Raw genomic sequence first — 19,461 nt, forward strand, 5'->3', positions numbered from 1 at the left:
TTTTTTAATTTAAAGGGTAGGAGTTTGAGGGGTAGGGTTAATTTTCAAACAAAAGAAATAGAAATTGGAACATGATCTATGGTTAGAAAAATACAGAAACTTCACTCTAAAATGTAAAATAATACATTTACTTTAATCATGTCAATACTTTATGTGTGGTAAGAAAATATTAATGACAAATATCAAGAATTCTGTGTGGGTAGTTTATTTTTCAAGGTTTCCTGAAAGGGCATGCATGTGTATGTGGGCCCAGAGGTCAAGAGGTTGCAATGGTAAAGCATATAAAGGAAGAAAAAACCTAGTATGGCCTAGAACATTTGACTAAAAGGAATTGCTAGTTTGAGCTAATGTGGATAACATCCTAGGTAACCTAAAAATGATTGGCTATTTTACCTATCCTCTCTACCACAACAAATCTGTCTAGGACATAGTTTCATACTTAAACATCTGACACGCCTTCCAGATGGGTTATGTTTGGACACTAGTAATTCTTTCTCCTCCATAGGTGGTCTGGTGCAGCTGTCTTAACAGTCCTGTAGGGCAGAGCATCAGAGACCCTGGGGGAATATCTACAAAGCACAGAGATGTTTAAAAAATCCCCTTGGGTGCTGTTCCTTGCAGAACTCCTGTGCTTTCTATGAGGACCATGTCAGAAGTCTGTAGGTTAGGAAGGAGAGATGAAGCAAGGTAGAGTGAAATGGCTGGGGAGTTGGGAAGTTTGAGTAGGACTGTTTTCTGAGTTGCCTGATTTGTCTATCTTTTGTTCCCTTGCCCAGAATAGATACCCACTGTGAGTCTGTGCTTCTGTGTAAAGGTCCATTTATTTAGAGGAACAAAATATGCTTTTAGGATCACCACTAGAAAGTGGTTCTTAAACTATTGTAATTCACTAACTTACATAGTATTATAAAGATTGTATAAGATAAGGTATTTGTTTACAAAAATAAACAAGGGTGATTATTGAAGATGAAGAAAACTGCAAATAAAGAAAAATGTAATATGAGATTATTTTAGTTTTTCATTAAGACAAAGTTATATGTATTGGCTAATCATTTTCCTGCTGTCCCAAAATATGAGTCAAACAGTGACTAACCCTGCCAAATGAAGACCAGGCAATTACACTGTGTCTAGCTTTCTGATCTGGAAAATAAAATTTAGATCCCCATCACAATTCATGTGCATTTTTTCACAGTAAATCAACCTGACTAAATAATCTAAAGTGACAGTATGTATTTCAGGGACAGGAGGAGGATCCCTCATTGCAGGAGTTGGTGACAACTTTGATCTTCCCGTAATATAAAGGGTCTGATTTTCACAACAGATGCTACTGGAGCAGCACTGTGGGCACTGAGAGCTTGAGTTGTTTCCGGGGAACTGCTGCCCTCACTCTGCGTGTGATCTTGTTCTTGATGGAAAATGGCCAGGCACTGAAAAGGCAGGCCACCCAGGACTAAGTTTCCTACTACCGTATTTCCCCATGTAGTGTATAAGACTCTCCCATGTATAAGACTCACCTTATTTGGGGGCTCGAAATTTGAAAAAAAATGTATTACATAAAGTTATTCAACTCGTTTTATTCATCATAAAATTCATACATCTCATCACTGTCAAAGCTCCCATCCATTAGCTTGTCCTCATCTGTGTTGATGAATCACTGTCTTCAACAATGAGCACAAAAAAGCGGGAATGCAAGTAAAAAAATCTAACCACTGTATAAGATGCACCCAGTTTTTTAGACCCCAAGTTTCTCGGGAAAAGTTATGTCTTAAACATGGGGAATACAGTAATTCTTTTGAAATATATAACTTAAGAGAGTCACGTTTTCACATTTCTGTTGTGGCACTGGCACTTAAATCTAAAATATTATCAAGTTGTATCATGAGAATTCTCAGCTGCCTTATGTGGCTGTCTTATTACAAATTGGTCTTTATTTAGAGAGCCTCAGGATTCCATTATCTCCATTTTACAGATTAGAAAACTGATTTTCACAGGAAGGCTGACTTGATAAGAGTATTATTGAACAGACACCTAACTTTCTTTTGACTGTTAAGCACTTAAATTAATAGATGCTACTGGGTATAGTGGAAAATACCCTGGATTAAAGACAGAAAACCTACCTTTCATCTCTAGTCTTTACTATAAAAATATCAACTCTAGAAGGGCTGGAAAGTACCTAGTATGGTGCTCGATAAAGTTGATTAATAAGTATTTTAATGAATGAGTGGAAGGATGTGATTGTGGTTTATACCCAGAAAAATTTTCTCTTCAAATTCAAAATTGGAAAATAATAGAACATCAGTAGTTACTTTGGACATTTTAATATATTAAGTACGGTTAAGGGAATGGAATATATTTCTCTTCAAAGAGAGTCCATATTTGAGCATCCTTAAGCCTACCTGTAGACAACATTGTGGCATCCTTAAGACCCAAACAGATACTTTGATATATCTTTGTTCAATTGGTCTTTAAAATGATATTAAAACAAAATAAAAACCCAAACATTTTCTCCTTCCAAATTAAAAAAAACAACAACAAAACAAAAAGCTATTGTTTTCTGTCTACTATGGCCTGAAATTGATGAGCAAAGGACCCTTTAGCCCAACCTTTACCAGTTAAACTGTAAAAGTAGCATAAATTTGTACAGAAAATGAATAGATTGGTAATAAACATTGCCAGAAATGTATTTTATTAGTACTTTAAACTGTTAACTTAGAAGTCGCACTGTTTAAATGATCGTGATTTCTCTTTGCACAATGATAAACATCTTAGTAACTTACTCTGGAAAAAAACGTGATCATGGGTCATTTGATGACGATACAACCATCTTTCATGGGTATTAAGTCCTTGGTTATTGACATTGCAAAGACCACTTATGCTATGCTACCTAGTACACCTGAGATACAAATTTTGTGAACTTAGTAACTGGGATGTTCAAAGAAAGAGAAAAAACTGATATTTTAATGTAATGTGTACTTACAGCATTTAACAATGAGAAAAAAGCACATTGGTATGCACATTTGGGAACTGATAAGGATGTAATGTACACAGAAGACAGTCCTGCCTTTGAGATTACAGAGCTAGTTAAAGCAGTTAAGTTTTTTGTTTTGTTCTGTTTTTTTTGTTTTTTTTTTTTTTTTTCCAGAGAGAGAGCGATAGACAGGGACAGACAGACAGGAACGGAGAGAGATAAGAAGCATCAATCATTAGTTTTTCATTGCGCGTTGCAATACCTTAGTTGTTCATTGATTGCTTTCTCATATGTGCCTTGACCGCGGGCCTTCAGCAGACCGAGTAACCCCTTGCTGGAGCCAGCAACCTTGGGTTCAAGCTGGTGGGCTTTTTGCTCAAACCAGATGAGCCCATGCTCAATCTGGCGACCTCGGGGTCTCGAACCTGGGTCCTCTGCATCCCAGTCCAATGCTCTATCCACTGCGCCACTGCCTGGTCAGGCGCAGTTAAGTTTTTTATTGTAAGTTTTTTAAAAACTTGGTTAAGTATTGATTTTTGACCATTGTTTTTAAAATAAATCTGATTTCATCATAGGCTGTAGCTAAAATACTGAAGAAAATTATAGGGTTAGGAAATAAACAATAGCTTGATTTTATGAGAATTTTTTTATTGAAAAATCATTGAACCAAGTCATTGTGTTATAAGTATGTTTTCTCTTGGGTCAAGCAGAATTGAAATGTGTTCTTTGTTGTATAAAAGATAAATCAGTGAGTTAAAAGACAAGTTAATTTCTGGATATTGGAAACTAAGAACACTTTGTAAATATATATTTAAGACGTGCAAGGAGGAATAAATCTAAAATACATCTTACATTATAAAAGATTTTAATTATTAAGGACTTAATATCTTTCTGGTCAAATTCTTTTTTTGATAGTTAAATTTTCACTGAAAGCTTTGGAAATAACTAATCAAAAAAGAGAAATTACTTTTTTTATTTAGAGAAAAGTGCTGTTCATTGCACATTGACAATTTCTTATTTGGTAAGAATCAGAATAGTAAACGTTATGAAATATCCAAGTGGCAACATCAATATTTATACACAGGCCGAAATTCAGAGGAGAGGTCTAATCTGGAAATGAATGGGGGGCCTCACTTAATCCTTACAACATTTAGATGTTGCTTATAGCTACGGGTCTGGTGAGATGACCTTAAAAAGAAAATATAAGTGAAAAAAGGAGACAGGTTTGGGACCAAGTGTTGAAGGGACTCTTACTATTTAATTGCTGGGTAGAAGAGGCTCAGAGAAAGTACAGTATTTCAAGAAAGAGAGAGTGGTTAACCATATCATATGTTGTTTCAAAAGTCCGTCGAGATAGGGACTGAAAAATGTACATTAGATTTGGCAGCAGAAGGTCTTTGGATGTTTTATAAACCAGTTCGGTGTTGTGGGGTAAAGCTAGGTTGGTGTGCACTGAGGAGTGTGCTGTAGTACTTCAGCAAGTTTGGGCATTTGGTAATGGATAAGGGGAGCAGAGTGCAGTAAAATGTCAACCATAGTTAAAGGAGAGAGAATGATCAAGTTGAGGTGGAAAGTTGAATATACAAGAGAGAAGACATTATCCACAGTGTAAAAATCCTCCTTTTCTCTACTGCCTGCAAAGAAATAATGACCATGGAGACCAGAGGTCTTATATTTCATTCTTGTATTTTCTATATCCTCAGAAAAATGTTCAACTCTGTGTTTTCTCTCTGTAAGGTTCTCTTTTCTTTGTTTCCATAGCTTCACCCACTGGCTTGTGTGCTGGCCCCTCTCCTAAGTTCCAGTCATGAATTTTTTAACTGCCTGGTAGAACTCTAATTGTCTCATGGCTCCTCAAATTCAACATGTCCAACTGAGTTAATCATTTCCTTTTCAGGCTGACATAATTTACTAGTTCTCTATTTCTTCATTAAGAAATCCTTCTATTTACTGAGGGTCTTCCTACTTGGGTCTTCCCTTACCTCCTGTCTTCCTGGCTTCCCCATTGTAGTCTCACCTCACTCACTCTCAGTCCCCGCTTGGTAGGCTCAGAATCACAATGCTCATTTTTGAAGGGTTGTTGCCCAAGTAAGTACAAATTAATTTATTACACCTCATTTAATATGGTGTTATCTCTAAAGTCACTTATGTTTGATGTTTTATCCATTATGTGAAAAAACACAAAAACTCATCATTTCTGTGAAAATGGCAGGTAGATTGAAGTTTTTATTTATGTACCTATGTATCAGCATAATTAACATAATATATATCAGTTCATGATAGTAATAAATGTAAAATTTTCCCGATTGTAAGATTTTTATGCAGTTTTTAATGTATGCAGGCCAAATACCCTACGTGACAATTTACTTCTCTCAGTTGGATGTATTTTCAGAAATATATTGCAGGTATCCCACATTTTTTGAAAGTTCATTTTATGCTACCTTGCTTTTACAAAAGACCTAAAATTAGTATCTGTTTAAGCTGACTGAAAAATAAAAGTCTAAAGAGGGTTTTTGCTTTATAAGAAAACAAAAAGTGAAAACAGCATTCAGCAATTGTTTTGTAGAGAGCCTCTGTTGAAGCAGGCCACAGTGAGAGTGGCGCCACCAACCGGCTTCTCTGGGAACTACACGCTATCAAGCTACCATCAGTTGTGAACCCTGTGTGAGCAGCTGTGCTTTGTCTCAGTTTATTTTGTGCTTCTGTTAGCAAGATTGTCTGAAACTAATTGCTTCTTCACTTTCCACCATTTCATCTTATAAAAGGTTTTGTAGATACTCTGTATTTTTGGATAGTGGGGGAAACCTGTATGTGTATTCTACTTTGGTTTCCTCTTACTTCAGGAAATTAACACAATTGTAAACCCAATTCCATTATATTTAAATCTATTGATTGAACTATAAATAACGTACTTGTTTTTTAATTTTTAAGTTGTATATTAGAGATGACTGACATACTTTTTGAAATAGAGCTATTGAAACATGATGAGGAAGATAAATTTATGTGTACCCATCTTTATTTTAAAGCAGTTTCATACATATTATACTATGGAAAATATTATTTTTTTTAAAAAAATGTTCCATTGATGAGAGAGAGAGAGAAGGTAAAGGAAAGTATGAGAGAGAAGCATCAACCCGTTGTTACACTTAATTGTTCCATCTAGTTGTGCACTCAGTGATTGCTTCTCATATGTGCCCTGACCAGGGATTGAACCCATGGCCTCAGAGTGCTGGGACGACACTTCACCCACTAACCCACCCAGCCAGGGCTACTTTGTTTTTTAATATAGTTCTCAATTTAGTGGAAACTAGCATAATCACTACTAAACCTTCAACTTCAAAGTAGAAATCTGATGAACACCCACAACAAAAATTTTAAGATGCCTGTATACTTTTACAATTTGGAAAATGTGCCCACATCAACACTTAGTCTTGCAAAGAGTTTCCTATTATATACACACATCTTTAGTTTTCTTTTTACAGAGATGGAAAGAGAGATGTCTTTCTGTGTATATTATATACATTATATTTTTTGGTAATACTTGGAGGTTATATAATATTTTAAAGTATTTAATAAATTAACTGCACAGTATTAAATATCCTAGAATGAACATTAAGGAACTGCTGTATACTTTAGATTTAATTGAATTAGCAGGCAAACATTTTATCCTGGTTTTTTCTTCTTCTTTTTTTTACTCTTTTCCAAGTGAGAGAAGGGGGATAGACAAACTCCTGCATGCACCTCAATTGGGATCCACCCAGCAACCCCCATCTGGGGCCAGGCTTGCAACAGTGCTATTTTTAGTGCCTGAGGAAGAGGCTCTGTGGGGCCGTCCTCAGCGCCTAGCCATTGCACTCGAACCAATCGAGCCATGGCTGCGGGAGGGGAAGAGAGAAGAAAAAGGGATGTGGGGTGGAGAAGCAGATGGTTGCTCCTCCTGTGTGCCCTGGCTAGGAATCAAACTCAGGACATCCACATACCTGGCTGATGCTCTACCACTGAGCCAACTGGCCAGAATAGTATCCTGGCTATTGTTTGAATAATTGAACAGTTAAGTTATCAGTCCCTATGAGAAATCTTTTTCTTTTTTCTATTTTTAATTTGATGCTTGACCATCTAGAACATATCTAATAGTGGAAATAACCAAAAGTGGGTTGCTCTTGTGACTGAGCTACACAGAATCCTGGTCATAATTTCTATTTATACATATTTCTAACAAGTTTAATGGTTACTGGTTTTCATATGTATACCAGAGTCTAAGTGAGGCAGAGAGAGAAATAGAGGCAGACACATTGATTGAAATGAGGACAGTCTACAGCCTGATACAAGAGATTAGAAAAATGACCAGAAGTAGTCATTTTAAGAAGTATTCATGACCCAGCAATTCCATTGCTAGGTGTATACCCAAGATAAATGAAAACATACATTCACACAAAAACTTGTAGACAGATGTTCACAGCAGTGCTATTCATAAAGCCAAAATCTGGAATTAGTCCAAATGATCATCAACTGATAAATGGGAAAATAAAGTAGGGTAAATCTGATAAGTGAAATATTATTTGGCATTAAAAAGCAGTGAAATACTGATATATACAATATCAGAAAAACCTTGAAAACATTAGGCTAAGTGAAAAAACCACACACAAAGGCCACATATTGTATGATTTCATTATTCCATTTATATGAAATTTAATATAGCAAATGCACAGGGACAGGAAGTTGGTGAGTGATTGCCAGGCGCTGGAGGAAAGGCGCAGTGGGGAGTGACTGCTGGTGGGTGTGGAGATTCTTTTTAGGGTGACGAAAATACTGATTGTGGTGACAGTTGTACAACTCTGTGAATACACTAAAAATAATTGATTTGTGTGCTTTATGTGGGTGGATTGTGTGGTGTGTAAATTATATCTTAATAAAACTTTTTAAAAAGTATAGCAGATTGGGGTAATTGAAAAAATTTTATGGGAGTGGTTCTAGATAGGATAAGCCTGAGGCATCTCTTACAGGACAGTAATCATTGACAGGTAGGTAGGTTTGAAACTTTGTTGAAAGGGAAATTATTATAATTTCTCTTAGGATATATTTTAAGTTTGTGAACTATCAGAAGTGGTTAACATTAAAGTTCATTTTTTAAGTTCTTAGTGAGCTTTGAATGATTTATTTTCTATGTATTTCACATAAAGTATTAGCTTTGTCTCAGTGCAAACATGGGGATTAGTTGAAAATTTGATTATTTTTCTTTTGACATCATTAAAAAGCCTAGGTAAAAATAATTTTTAAAAGATACACTTAAAGACATTATCACATCTAACATAATGTTTTTGTTATTGCTGAAAAATCTAAATATTAGCAGTAGTTAAGATATATAAATTGGAATCTAAGAGCTAATCTATGTTGATAGTACTTTGAAAAAGTATATAGCAATAATGCATTAGACAATTAAATGAGTCTACTTGGCTAACAGATATTGGTCAAGGGAAATAGGGAAGTTTGGATTATGACAGATTTTGCTCTGTGGTAACACAGAACTTGCTACACATCATTTGTATGCAAACATTTGCCGACCTTTGGTGGCTCAGTGTATGAAGCGTCTACCTGGAATGCTGAGGTCACTGCTTCAGATCCCAGTCTTGCCCAGTCAAGGCACATACAGAAGCAACTACTACTATGAGTTGATGCTTCTGGCTCTTCCCCTCCACCCCCTTTCTCTCTTTTTCTCTCTCCTCTCTCTAAAAATCAATAAATAAAATCTTTTTAAAAAAGTATCTATATTCAGAATTCACTGGAGGGCATCAACCACTGAAAATGTTTTGTTTTTTTTTAAAAGTACTATAGGAAATACAGATCAATTTTCAGGATTAAATAATTAATTTTGGTGGCTCTTCTGCATTTAAAGAAAGACATCTGAAATACAGTTGGTTTTTGTTCCCAGCTGTTGAGAATAGTGGTAGAGGAAGAACTATGGGGATAGTGTTAGGGATGTGATTCTAGATCTAGAACATTTTCTATCTCCCAACACTTCCCTTCACCCTTGATGATCTGTTTAAGGCACTGTTACTGGAAATTTGTCATAACTTGGATATGTTGGGACTGAACAAAAGTTGAGAACCAAGGAGAGGAAAAGAAAGAAAATAGAGAACAAAACACTAAGAATTATAGAATTAAACATGAAATGTAAAAATCTAAGAAGAAAACATTGGTTATGGAAATGGCATTGTGTCAGCAAGTTCATACCTGAATCTAAGATTACAAAGGAGAAAATTTAGAGCACTGAGTGACTGAATGCAGATATCGGGAGTGAGTTAAGAGAGACATTGAGAGTGAATGCCGGGATCCTTGAGAACCCTGCTGTCATGGATTTTAAAGAGAGAACTTCGGCCCCTGGCCGGTTGGCTCAGCGGTAGAGTGTCGGCCTGGCGTGCAGGAGTCCCAGGTTCGATTCTCGGCCAGGGCACACAGGAGAAGCACCCATCTGCTTCTCCACCCCTCCCCCTCTCCTTCTTCTCTGTCTCTCTCTTCCCCTCCCGCAGCCAAGGTTCCACTGGAGCAAAGATGGCTCTGTGGCCTCTGCCTCAGGTGCTAGAATGGCTCTGGATGCAACAGAGTGATGCCTCAGAGGGGCATCGCTCCCTGCTGGGCATGCCGGTGGATCCTGGTTGGGCGCATGCGGAAGTCTGTCTGACTGCCTCCCCGTTTCCGGCTTCAGAAAAATGGAAAAAAAAATAAATAAAGAGAGAGAGAGAACTTTGTTGGTGATGAAGAGGAGTTTTAAATTGTTGACACTGAAAGCTCAGATGTGGGGAAGATGCCATATAGGCAATGTGAAGTTGTGACTGGAGATACAAAGTCTAAATTGACTGACCTAGCTAGCCTGTGCTTAGCAAATAGTATTTGTTGTGTTGTCCAGACACCACCAAAGTGTAATTAAAAGGTGAAATTATTAAACTGGGTTTACTGTCATAAGATTTAAAATATTTGCTCTGGCTGGGTAGCTCTGTTGGTTAGAGCATCGTCCCAATATGCCAAGGTTGCAGGTTCAATCCCCAGTCAGGGCACATTCAAGAATCAACCAATGTATGTATAAATAAGTGGAACAACAAATTGATCTCTCTCTATCCTTTCCTCTCTCTCTAAAATCAAATCTAATAATAAAAAAAAAAAGATTTAATTTTTTAAAACTCAGTTCTCTTTTACTTCACTGCTTGACATTTTCCTCAGGTAAAATATTCAGAAACCTTTGATTCTTAGAAATCTGTACTATGTCCTTCTAAATATGGTTAAGTTTATTTAGTAATGTTTGCTTTTATTAGGTGATTTTAAATTTTAAATAATTCTTAAGCATAATTCACATTTTTCATTTTATAACCAGGAACCTTTTGAGGATGGCTTTGCAAATGGGGAAGAAAGTACTCCCACCAGAGACGCCGTGGTCACGTACACTGCGGAAAGTAAAGGAGTCGTGAAGTTCGGCTGGATCAAGGGTGTATTAGTATGTACATATCGACTTAATTTTAGAGTTATAGCACTTGTATTTATTGTAAAATCTTCCTAATCTCATTAATTCGAAGGGAGATCTTTTTTCTCGTTTTTAAACTTTTTTGGTCTGAGTGTTATAGAAGACCAAATTAATAACTTGTACCTCCTTTCCTTATGCGTATTAAATTCAGTAAAGGAAACATTTTAAATTTAATTCAACTATACTTGCTATACTTGATACCTCTAACATGTATTTATTGCCCCTTGTAAATTTCACATATTGTTATGTGTCAGTAATTAAGTAAGAAGCTGTTAAATTAATGGGGCATCAGGATCAAGAAGGCTGAGTAGGCAGTAGAAATATGTCTGTTTCCTTTTCTGTTACCCCATTATCTTTTGACAAGAAATTTATAGATGTTTCAGGGAACAGAATAGGAAAGATCCTTTCCTTAAGTGTTGAGGTCACTTCAGTAATAGACAGTTTTGGGTGATTAAGGTTCAGATTTACTTCTGTTTTTCTGTGTTTGAATGTGCACTAAGGAACTGACTAGAGTAGACAGACTAAAATGACCTCGCAGTGGGACTCTGAAAGCACTTAACTGGAGGAGTATTGACACTAGGGGAGAAGTAGAGGGAACATCCCAGTTCTAGCAGTAATTTTATAGTCTAGTCGATAGAGTGAATGTGCAGCTCTAGATAGTTTAGTTTGCCTAGTCTTAGGTTTTAGTATTTTAGAAGACTGTGTTCTATTTATAAGCACAATAAACAAATGTAAAATTAAATTGGGGAAACTGTCTCACAGGGTTTTTGAAAGATATGTCAACAGTTGGCATTTTGTGTTGACAAATATTATGTAATACATCTCAGAAATTATGAAATGATGTTACATAAAAAAAGCAAAAATTAAGCTTACAGGTATTGACAAAGGGAAACATAAGTTACTTTTTTTAAGGGTTGACATCTGCCTTTCTTCAGTTGCTTCTGCTGCTTCAGATCATTGTGATGGGTATGGGAATATGTGGGTATACACACACAATCACATACTATGTTATACTCAGGTTAGCTCACATGTAAGTTCTCATTAAGCTCTTTTAAAGAGCTGTTAAAAGGGAGGGTTAAGAGTTATAATTAAAATGTCTGTAGTTTTAAATGTAGTTATTCTACTCTTAGCTAGTTTAACATTTATTGCTATATTATATTGATCACCTTTTTTTTGTCTCTGATTTGGCCTCTTTTCCTTTCCCAGGTACGTTGTATGTTAAACATTTGGGGTGTGATGCTCTTCATTAGATTATCATGGATTGTGGGTCAAGCTGGAATAGGTAAGTGAAGTTACTGCTTAATTTCTTTGAGAACGAATAAACAATAGTAGTTGTGTGCATATCTAGGCTCTGAACCTCATAAAATACAAGCAATTTCTAGTCATTCTAAACTTTGCTCTACTTTGTATAAGATTGTTGTTTTAACGTCACTTTTTTCATAATTTTGATTTTTCTAAAATGGGATAAAAATAAGGTAATTATTATGATATTCGGTATACTTAGACTAACCAGTTCTAAATATAGCAGGTTTAAATAAGAGCATATTCTCAGTCTCTTCTCTTCTTCTATAAAGGTCTGTCAGTCCTTGTAATAATGATGGCCACTGTTGTGACAACTATCACAGGATTGTCTACTTCAGCAATAGCTACCAATGGATTTGTACGAGGAGGTAAATTCAGTCTTGTTGCATTATTGTTATCAGATTACTATTACTAAAAAACAATGAGATTTAAATCTTACTTTTTTTACCTTTAAAAAGCAATATAGACAAGAAAGTGGCTACTAAGCCCTTTCAAACTAGTGTATTTGAATATAAAATTTTACATTGATCCATCCATATACAGCACGTAAGCTTTAAGTTATGTAGAGTGTTCGGTGTATTTGGTAGCAAGAGTGGAGCTTCTAACTGGGTTTGTCATCCACCGGGCTGCCCTTTTTCCTCCTCCCAGGCTTTAGCCCTTAGATCAGTAGGGCTAAAGGGTTGTCCTGCATTTGGTCTGTATTGTATAGGTGTGACTTCTTTCCTTCCCACTGAGGGAAACTTAGGCACAGTTCTTTCCTCATTTTCTAACAACTTTTGTGAGTTACACTTGGGACCCTGAATCCATACCTCAACTTGAGCTATCTTCTGTGGATAGATGCCTGGGGCCTCTTTCATTGGAGTTCATAAGTTCTGCCTACTAGGATTTTACCCTCCCTGTGAAGAGTACCCAGGAGACCAGGGGAGTGGCCGTGGGACCCCTGAGAACACAAGAAAAGAATCTTATTTTCCAAACAAAAACTCATCATTCAGCTAGAGAAAGGAGAAGAATTGTGTACCAGCTTCTGTAATGTTATCATAGCATATCACCTGAGAAAAGTATCAACCTGTTCCATCTACCTCGACTGTTTTTCAGATCTGTGTTAGATATTATATACACATAATTTCTTATTTATCTGCATCAGTTTTTTGGAGAGATTGAGACCCATATTGAGCATTTCATTCTTCCCCATTATCTTCATGTTTCTTATATAGCAGAGGATTCAGATCACTGGTCTCGGGGAAACTTATAGCGCACATTAATATGATTATGATGAACATGCAGCACTATTTGCTAAAGTTGCATGTGTAATGAGTCTGGATTGAGCAATAATGGGCTCTAAGATGTGGATATGTCCAAAGTTATCAGACAACACTGAGAGTTGTTTCTTGGCTTCTTGTGTACTGGGTGCTCCCTGCTTCATTTCCTTCTGCTACTATTGGGGATTGGATTTGGAGGGAGAAAGGGAATGGGGTGTTAGGTATTTGACGGAATAAGGAAATCATCAAAGAATTTCTCCTTATCTTCAGCTCTTTGAATCTAGGTTTTGAGCCTCAAGAAAAATGGGGCATGAAGCCACTGACAGTTTGAGCCCCAGACTGTTTTCCATGTGAATTAAGAGCTATGTTCAGGTTTTCCTGCATTGTGACTAAAACTTATTTCATTTTTCAATACTACCAATAGTGTTTGTATATATTCACAAATATATCTATCTCAGAGACTGTGTCTAGTCCTCTGTCCTAGGAAACTAAGGAAGTATGAGAATGTGGAGTGCATGAAGATGTGTCACAACCGATTACCGCATGGTGCAGGTTTGCCTGAGTTCCCTCAAAAGGATAAAATCAGTCAGAAAGGAAGAAACTACAGGAATGAACCAGTGGAATCCTACAAGTCTGAATTCTTCTGTTATTATCAGATATTCATACAGCTGAAAAAATAAATAGGTTTGTTGTAATAATGAAACCTATAGAGGAAAAAAGGAGAAAGGCAATAACTAAATATTTTGGAGCTTTGCTAGAAGGCATTCATTTTCCACTTGTCATTTGGTGACTGGACACCTGGCTGATCCTTTACAGAATATAAATGAGCTGCATCATGTACACTGAACATTTCCTGGAGTCTCTCAGTGAATGTAAGCCCCTTCTGTCTTTTCTGTTTTCTGCTTCATGGACTTGGAGACCCCTAACAGGATTTATTGGTTTCCTGAGAAAACAGTACTTTCCACATGGGAGAAGGTAAATACAGCCCTAGAACTGCTAAGATTACCTTGCATCCTGTCCTCATGATTCTAAATTGAAAGTATCAGATTAGTGTGACTCATGGATTTTATCCATAAAAGGATGCATTTCTTAGCTCTGCCCACAACAATCACCTGTAACAAATGATCCACCAGTAGCAACGAGCACCCCTAGTGCCCACATTGTGTATTTCTATTCAAGGAACCAGGGAACCTTGGAGAAAAGATTCCAGATCTGGGCAGGAAATGTACTAGAAGAGCCTAGATAATCTTCTCACTTCTGGAAGTAAAGAAGTTAATAAAGGCTACTAATTTCATATCAAAAGGACCCCAGAGCCAACTTGAAGAAGTTAATACTGACTGCAGTTTGCTGTTTGAACAACCATACTATTACCACTAATAACTGATTTGGATGAAAACGTATAAAATATATAAATTCATAGACACCACCAAAAATCTCATTTTTCACCTTTGAAGAATACTAGGGAATGCTATGAACTTGATAAAGAATCTAATGTTGAATAAAGTTTTCAAAGAATTCAGTGCTGAATAAAGCTTTACTTAATAAATGTGAAGTGTGGTTCTGGGCTGGAGGGTTGGAGGGGAGAGGATTGTGGTGAAGGGAGGAAAGAGGAACAAATCACGGTGATGGAAAATGATTCGACTTTGGCTGATGGGCTCACGATGCAATCAACAGTTCAAATGCTATAGAGATGTTTACCTGAAATCTATATACTCTTTTATTTATTTATTTTTTTAGTGAGAAAGAGAGAGAGAGAGACAGACAGATAGGGACAGACAGCAGACAGGAAGAGAGAAAGATAAGAAGCATCAACTCATAGTTGCAGTGCCTTAGTTGTTCATTGATTGCTTTCTCGATGTGCCTTGACCAGCGGGCTCCAGCTGAGCCAGTGACCCCTTGCTCAGCCAGAAACCATGGAGTCATGTCTATGATCCCACATTCAAGCGAGAGACCCCCGCTTAAGCTGGTGAGCCACGCTCAACCCGATGAACCTGTGCTCAAGTCAGCGACCTCAGTTTCAAACCTGGTTCCTCAGTATCCCAGACCAACACTGTATCCACTGAGCCAATGCCTGGTCAGGTGGAACCTGTGAGTTCTTTTTGATCAATGTCACCCCATTAAATTTAATTTTCTAAATAAAATCTAACCTAAAACCTTTACTTGGACTCAATGTAACTAAGAACTTAATAAAAGAGATTTTTTCTTTAAATAATTTACATAAGTGAAGGAAAAAGAATTAGAATATTCTAACTTTGTAAATCTTTTACTCAGTAGGAATACCTGTGAAGTATTGTTTCCCAACAAACTTAATGTGAATTGCATCGTGCCTGCAGCTTCAGGAATCATTTTATAGAATATGCATGCAAGGGAGACAGGAGCTTACTAAATGACACTATAAGATGACAACATCACATTCCAAGCTGGGAATCTCTGTGGAACAAGAAATTTTTATTTAATAAAATTTTCCAAGGAGCAAAAGAGATAGGGAATTAGGATTGAAAACAAACTTTAAGAAACGTTGTATAAGTGTGACTTTGTTTGCTGTTCTTAACAATAAATTATGTTTTAGTAGGATGGGACCAAGGATGCCTGGATTGGATCTCCTCTAGCTCAGCCACTGGACTTGATTTGGACTGTTTCCCTTAAAAGGGCTCCACAGAGTAGAGAGGGACAGAACCAGAACTGTGCAGAGGATCAGGGTGCCAAAGGCCTATCAATGGGAGCAATGGAGGGTACTATGGGAGTCGTGTGGGGAGGAGGACCCTAACAGGATTTATTTTGGTTTTCTGAGACCCGACTTAGTTTTCTATGGACTGAAAGTTGTCAGTAAGGAAATTAATAGGGAAATATTTTACCTAAAAATTTCCTTAAAGGTTACAATTGCTTTGTTTAGTAATTTCAATTTGGAGAGCTCCCTTTTAAACTTGTGTAGTTATCTTATTAATAGAACTATTTTGAGGTACTGCTTGATAGTTTAATTTTATTTATCTTGATTCTTAACTAAATTATGACATTTATACTTTATTAATATTGAATAATATTTTATTCTTGTTTTGTAAGATAAGTGTTTCCAGCCCTGTGGAAGTTTATGAATGTATACTTTTCCTAGTGTTATGTGCTTTTTGCCATGGGAAAGATTTCATATTACAAAGTAACCTTAAATTGGTTTTAACAGTACCTTTTAGAGATTAAACAGATACCAGTCTAGAAAAGTGTAGGTGTGTAGGTTGATTCTCCTCTCTCTCCTTCCCCCTACTCCCCCACTCAATCTTGGCTGCCACACTTGGACAGAAGGACCTTGTTTGTTTGTTTTTGCATCTGCAGTGGAAATAGTTTTTAAAGTATGGACCGCTTGTAAACATGTAATAATGTCCAATTATGAAGTCTAGGATAAAAAGAATATGGGAACATTCAGTGTTTCTGAAAAAAAGTCAAAATTCAGAAAATAAAAGATGCTTTGTTTCAGGCTTGATTAGATTTTAATAATTATTTTTTGGTGTGCTGTTTAAAGTTACTAGCAGCAGGTTAATGAATCATCCCCTCAGTTCCCTGTCTTTACAGCATCAGAATAGCAATGACAGTAACTGGCATCACCTTACCTTCCTCTCTGGCATAGTCCCTGCCCTAACAGACAGTTATGTTCTACAGGGATTGCAGAATAGAAAGGGGCTCTGGGCTCCTACTGGGCTGCAGTAACTGGAGTCTTCTCCAGAGTTTGGATTCTACAGAACTTTCTTGGGCCATGTGCAACGGGTTCTGCAATGTAGATGGTTCTGGCCAGTGGCCACTCAGGTCTGCATTTCCTGAATTCACAGAGCAGAGTTCTCCCATCCCCACTTAATCTGTGATACAGTCTCACTTGTGAAATAGATGACAACCATAGGCAGCTGTTTACAAAAGGAAAGTGTAAATTCTGGTTTGTGAATCATATTGTATTAATGAATTGAGCAGTAGAAGGGGAAAAGTTTCTCAGCTCTGATTCAGAGCATTACGCTAAAAGCAGAAGTCAGTACACTGTCAAATAAAAACCAAGGTTGTATCAGATTTTAGACAGGTAGTTCTGAGAATATAAATATAAACCTGCCTTTTCTGTGACTAAGTCGAAGTTTTAGATTACTTGTATTTCAGTCAGTCAGTAGATAACGGAACAATTTGTGACGGGCACTGGTCTTGTAACAGTGAAAATCAGACAAGATCCTGTTTTCTTGGATCAGAAAATAGTAACAATTCTCTTTCAAGAGCTAATTGCTAGGCACGATACCATGGTTTTGACATACGTTATTTGATTTACTGTGACATTGCTTTTGGTCTCATAATTTCTAAGGATGATGAGAGCAAAACTGAAACAATTTATATTCATTTTATTCAACAAAATTAAATGTTATGCCAATTATACTGGTTAATCTTTTTAAAATAGCTGAAATTTCAGAATTATCTCTATATACTTAACTCTTTTTCTTTTCTCTGAAATAAATGAAGACCTCACTTTTGTGAGGTGAAGCCAAACATTGGAAGTGAGGGAAAACTACCGTTTCTCACATGTTACAAGTGATAGAAAGTGCTTTCTGTACTTGTAATCATTGACTGTCACATTGTGTTATCTGCACCAATAGAAAGGCTTACCTTCTAATGTAATTATTTCCTTTCCCCTTCTCATAAATACCAATTGCATTTGTCTCCTAATTGCAACACTGTTTGGGTTTCTGCCTGAATCAGTGAGTACTGAATTGCTACTCTTATTGATAGCAATAAATATTAAGCTGCCTCACTTTGAAAGGGTTTATATTTTTTAGGTTAACAAGTCCATTATATAACTTTATTAATTCCCATCATCACCAAGCAAGGCTTTGTAGGTTAGAATTGAGCTCCATGCTTCTTTCATTGCTAATTTCTTTCAAATTATAGCCTTTCAGGTCAGTAAAATGTTTGAAGAAGCTATAAAAAGCAGTTCTGTAACAGTTGTATTATCAGACTTTATTAGACTTAAATATAAACCTGTTCAGTAAAACCCTGCTTATAGCCATAAGTAGCTCAGATGTGAATCTGGGAGGTCATCGGAAATAACTTTTGACTTGGACTTTTGGGGTTTGGTTTTTTTGGGGTTTTTTTGAAGCAAGCGAGAGGGATGGACAGGGACAGATAAGAAGGGAGAGAATGAGAAGCATCAAATTGTGGTTGCGGCACCTTAGTTATTCATTGATTTCTTTTTTTTTTTAATATCTATTCTTTTAAGATTTTATTTATTCATTTTAGAGAGAGGAGACAGAGAGAGAGAGAGACAGACAGACAGACAGACAGAAGGGAGGGAGGAGCAGAAAGCATCAACTCCCATATGTGCCTTGACCAGGGAAGCCCGAGGTTTCAAACCAGCAACCTCAGTGTTCCAGGTCGACATTTTTACCCACTGTGCCACCGTAGGTCAGGCAGATTTCTTTTTCATACATGCCTTTACTGAGGGGCTCCAGCCGAGCCAGTAATCCCTTACTCAAGCCAGCGACCTTGGGCTTTAAGCCAGTAACCTTTAGGCTTACGCCAGCAACCATGTGATCATGTCTATGATCCCACACTCAAGCTGGCAACTCTATACTCAAGCTGGTGAGCCCATGCTCAATCCGATGAGCACACAATCAAGCTGGTGACCTCGGAGTTTTGAACCTGGGTCTTCAGTGTCCCGGGTTGACGCTCTATCTACTGCGCCACCGCCTTGTCGGGCTTGGGTTTTTCTTTGATTTACATGGAAATATTTCAATTTTGCCAGTCTTTAATTATTAAAATCACTTTAACTTGGTTCCTAAAATTGTCTGCTGCAGAATTAGAGTTGTATGTCTCTGCTTTTATTTATTTATTTAATTATTGAATTTATTGGGATGACATGGTTAATAAAATTATACATAGGTAGAACTTGGAGATTGTTATACTAAGTGAAATAAGCTAGTCAGAGAAATAAAAATACCATGTGATCTTACTTGTACATGGAATATCAGGAACTAAACAAACTGAGGAACAAAAAAGAAACAGACATGGGTTCATGGAACAGACTGACAGCTGTAGAGGGGAGCGAGGGGGGGACTGGATGAAAGAAGGTGAAGGGATTGGCCAAAGTAAAACCATATGTACATAACACATAGACGCAGACAACTGTGTGGTGATGGCCAGAGGGAAAGGGGTGGGGGAGGGGGAGGTGGCAAAGGGAAGAAAATGGGGACGGAAAGAGACTTGGCTTGGGGCACTAGGCACACCATGCAGTGTTCAGATGATGTTTTGTTGAGTTGTATACGTGAAACCTGTGTGATTTTTGTGAACCAGTGTCACCCCAATAAATACAATTTAAAATTATATAGGATGTCAGATGTACAATGTTATATATTATATTGTGTGTTTACCACCCCAAGTTATATGTCTCTGCTTTTGAAGTTTAA

General features: G+C 37.0%; 1 protein-coding gene across 1 annotated transcript in view; it reads left to right on the forward strand.

Moving 5' to 3' along the window:
• The window catches only part of SLC12A2 (solute carrier family 12 member 2), a 95,441-nt gene that overhangs the window by 16,831 nt on the left and 59,149 nt on the right, over positions 1-19,461 (forward strand). Inside the window, exons 2-4 of the mRNA XM_066274261.1 lie at positions 10,335-10,454; positions 11,688-11,763; positions 12,056-12,151. Of these exons, the coding sequence (XP_066130358.1) occupies positions 10,335-10,454; positions 11,688-11,763; positions 12,056-12,151 (292 nt within the window). The remainder of the gene's footprint in view (positions 1-10,334; positions 10,455-11,687; positions 11,764-12,055; positions 12,152-19,461) is intronic.

Source organism: Saccopteryx bilineata, chromosome 4, assembly GCF_036850765.1.
Source record: "Saccopteryx bilineata isolate mSacBil1 chromosome 4, mSacBil1_pri_phased_curated, whole genome shotgun sequence".
Classification (NCBI taxonomy): domain Eukaryota; kingdom Metazoa; phylum Chordata; class Mammalia; order Chiroptera; family Emballonuridae; genus Saccopteryx; species Saccopteryx bilineata.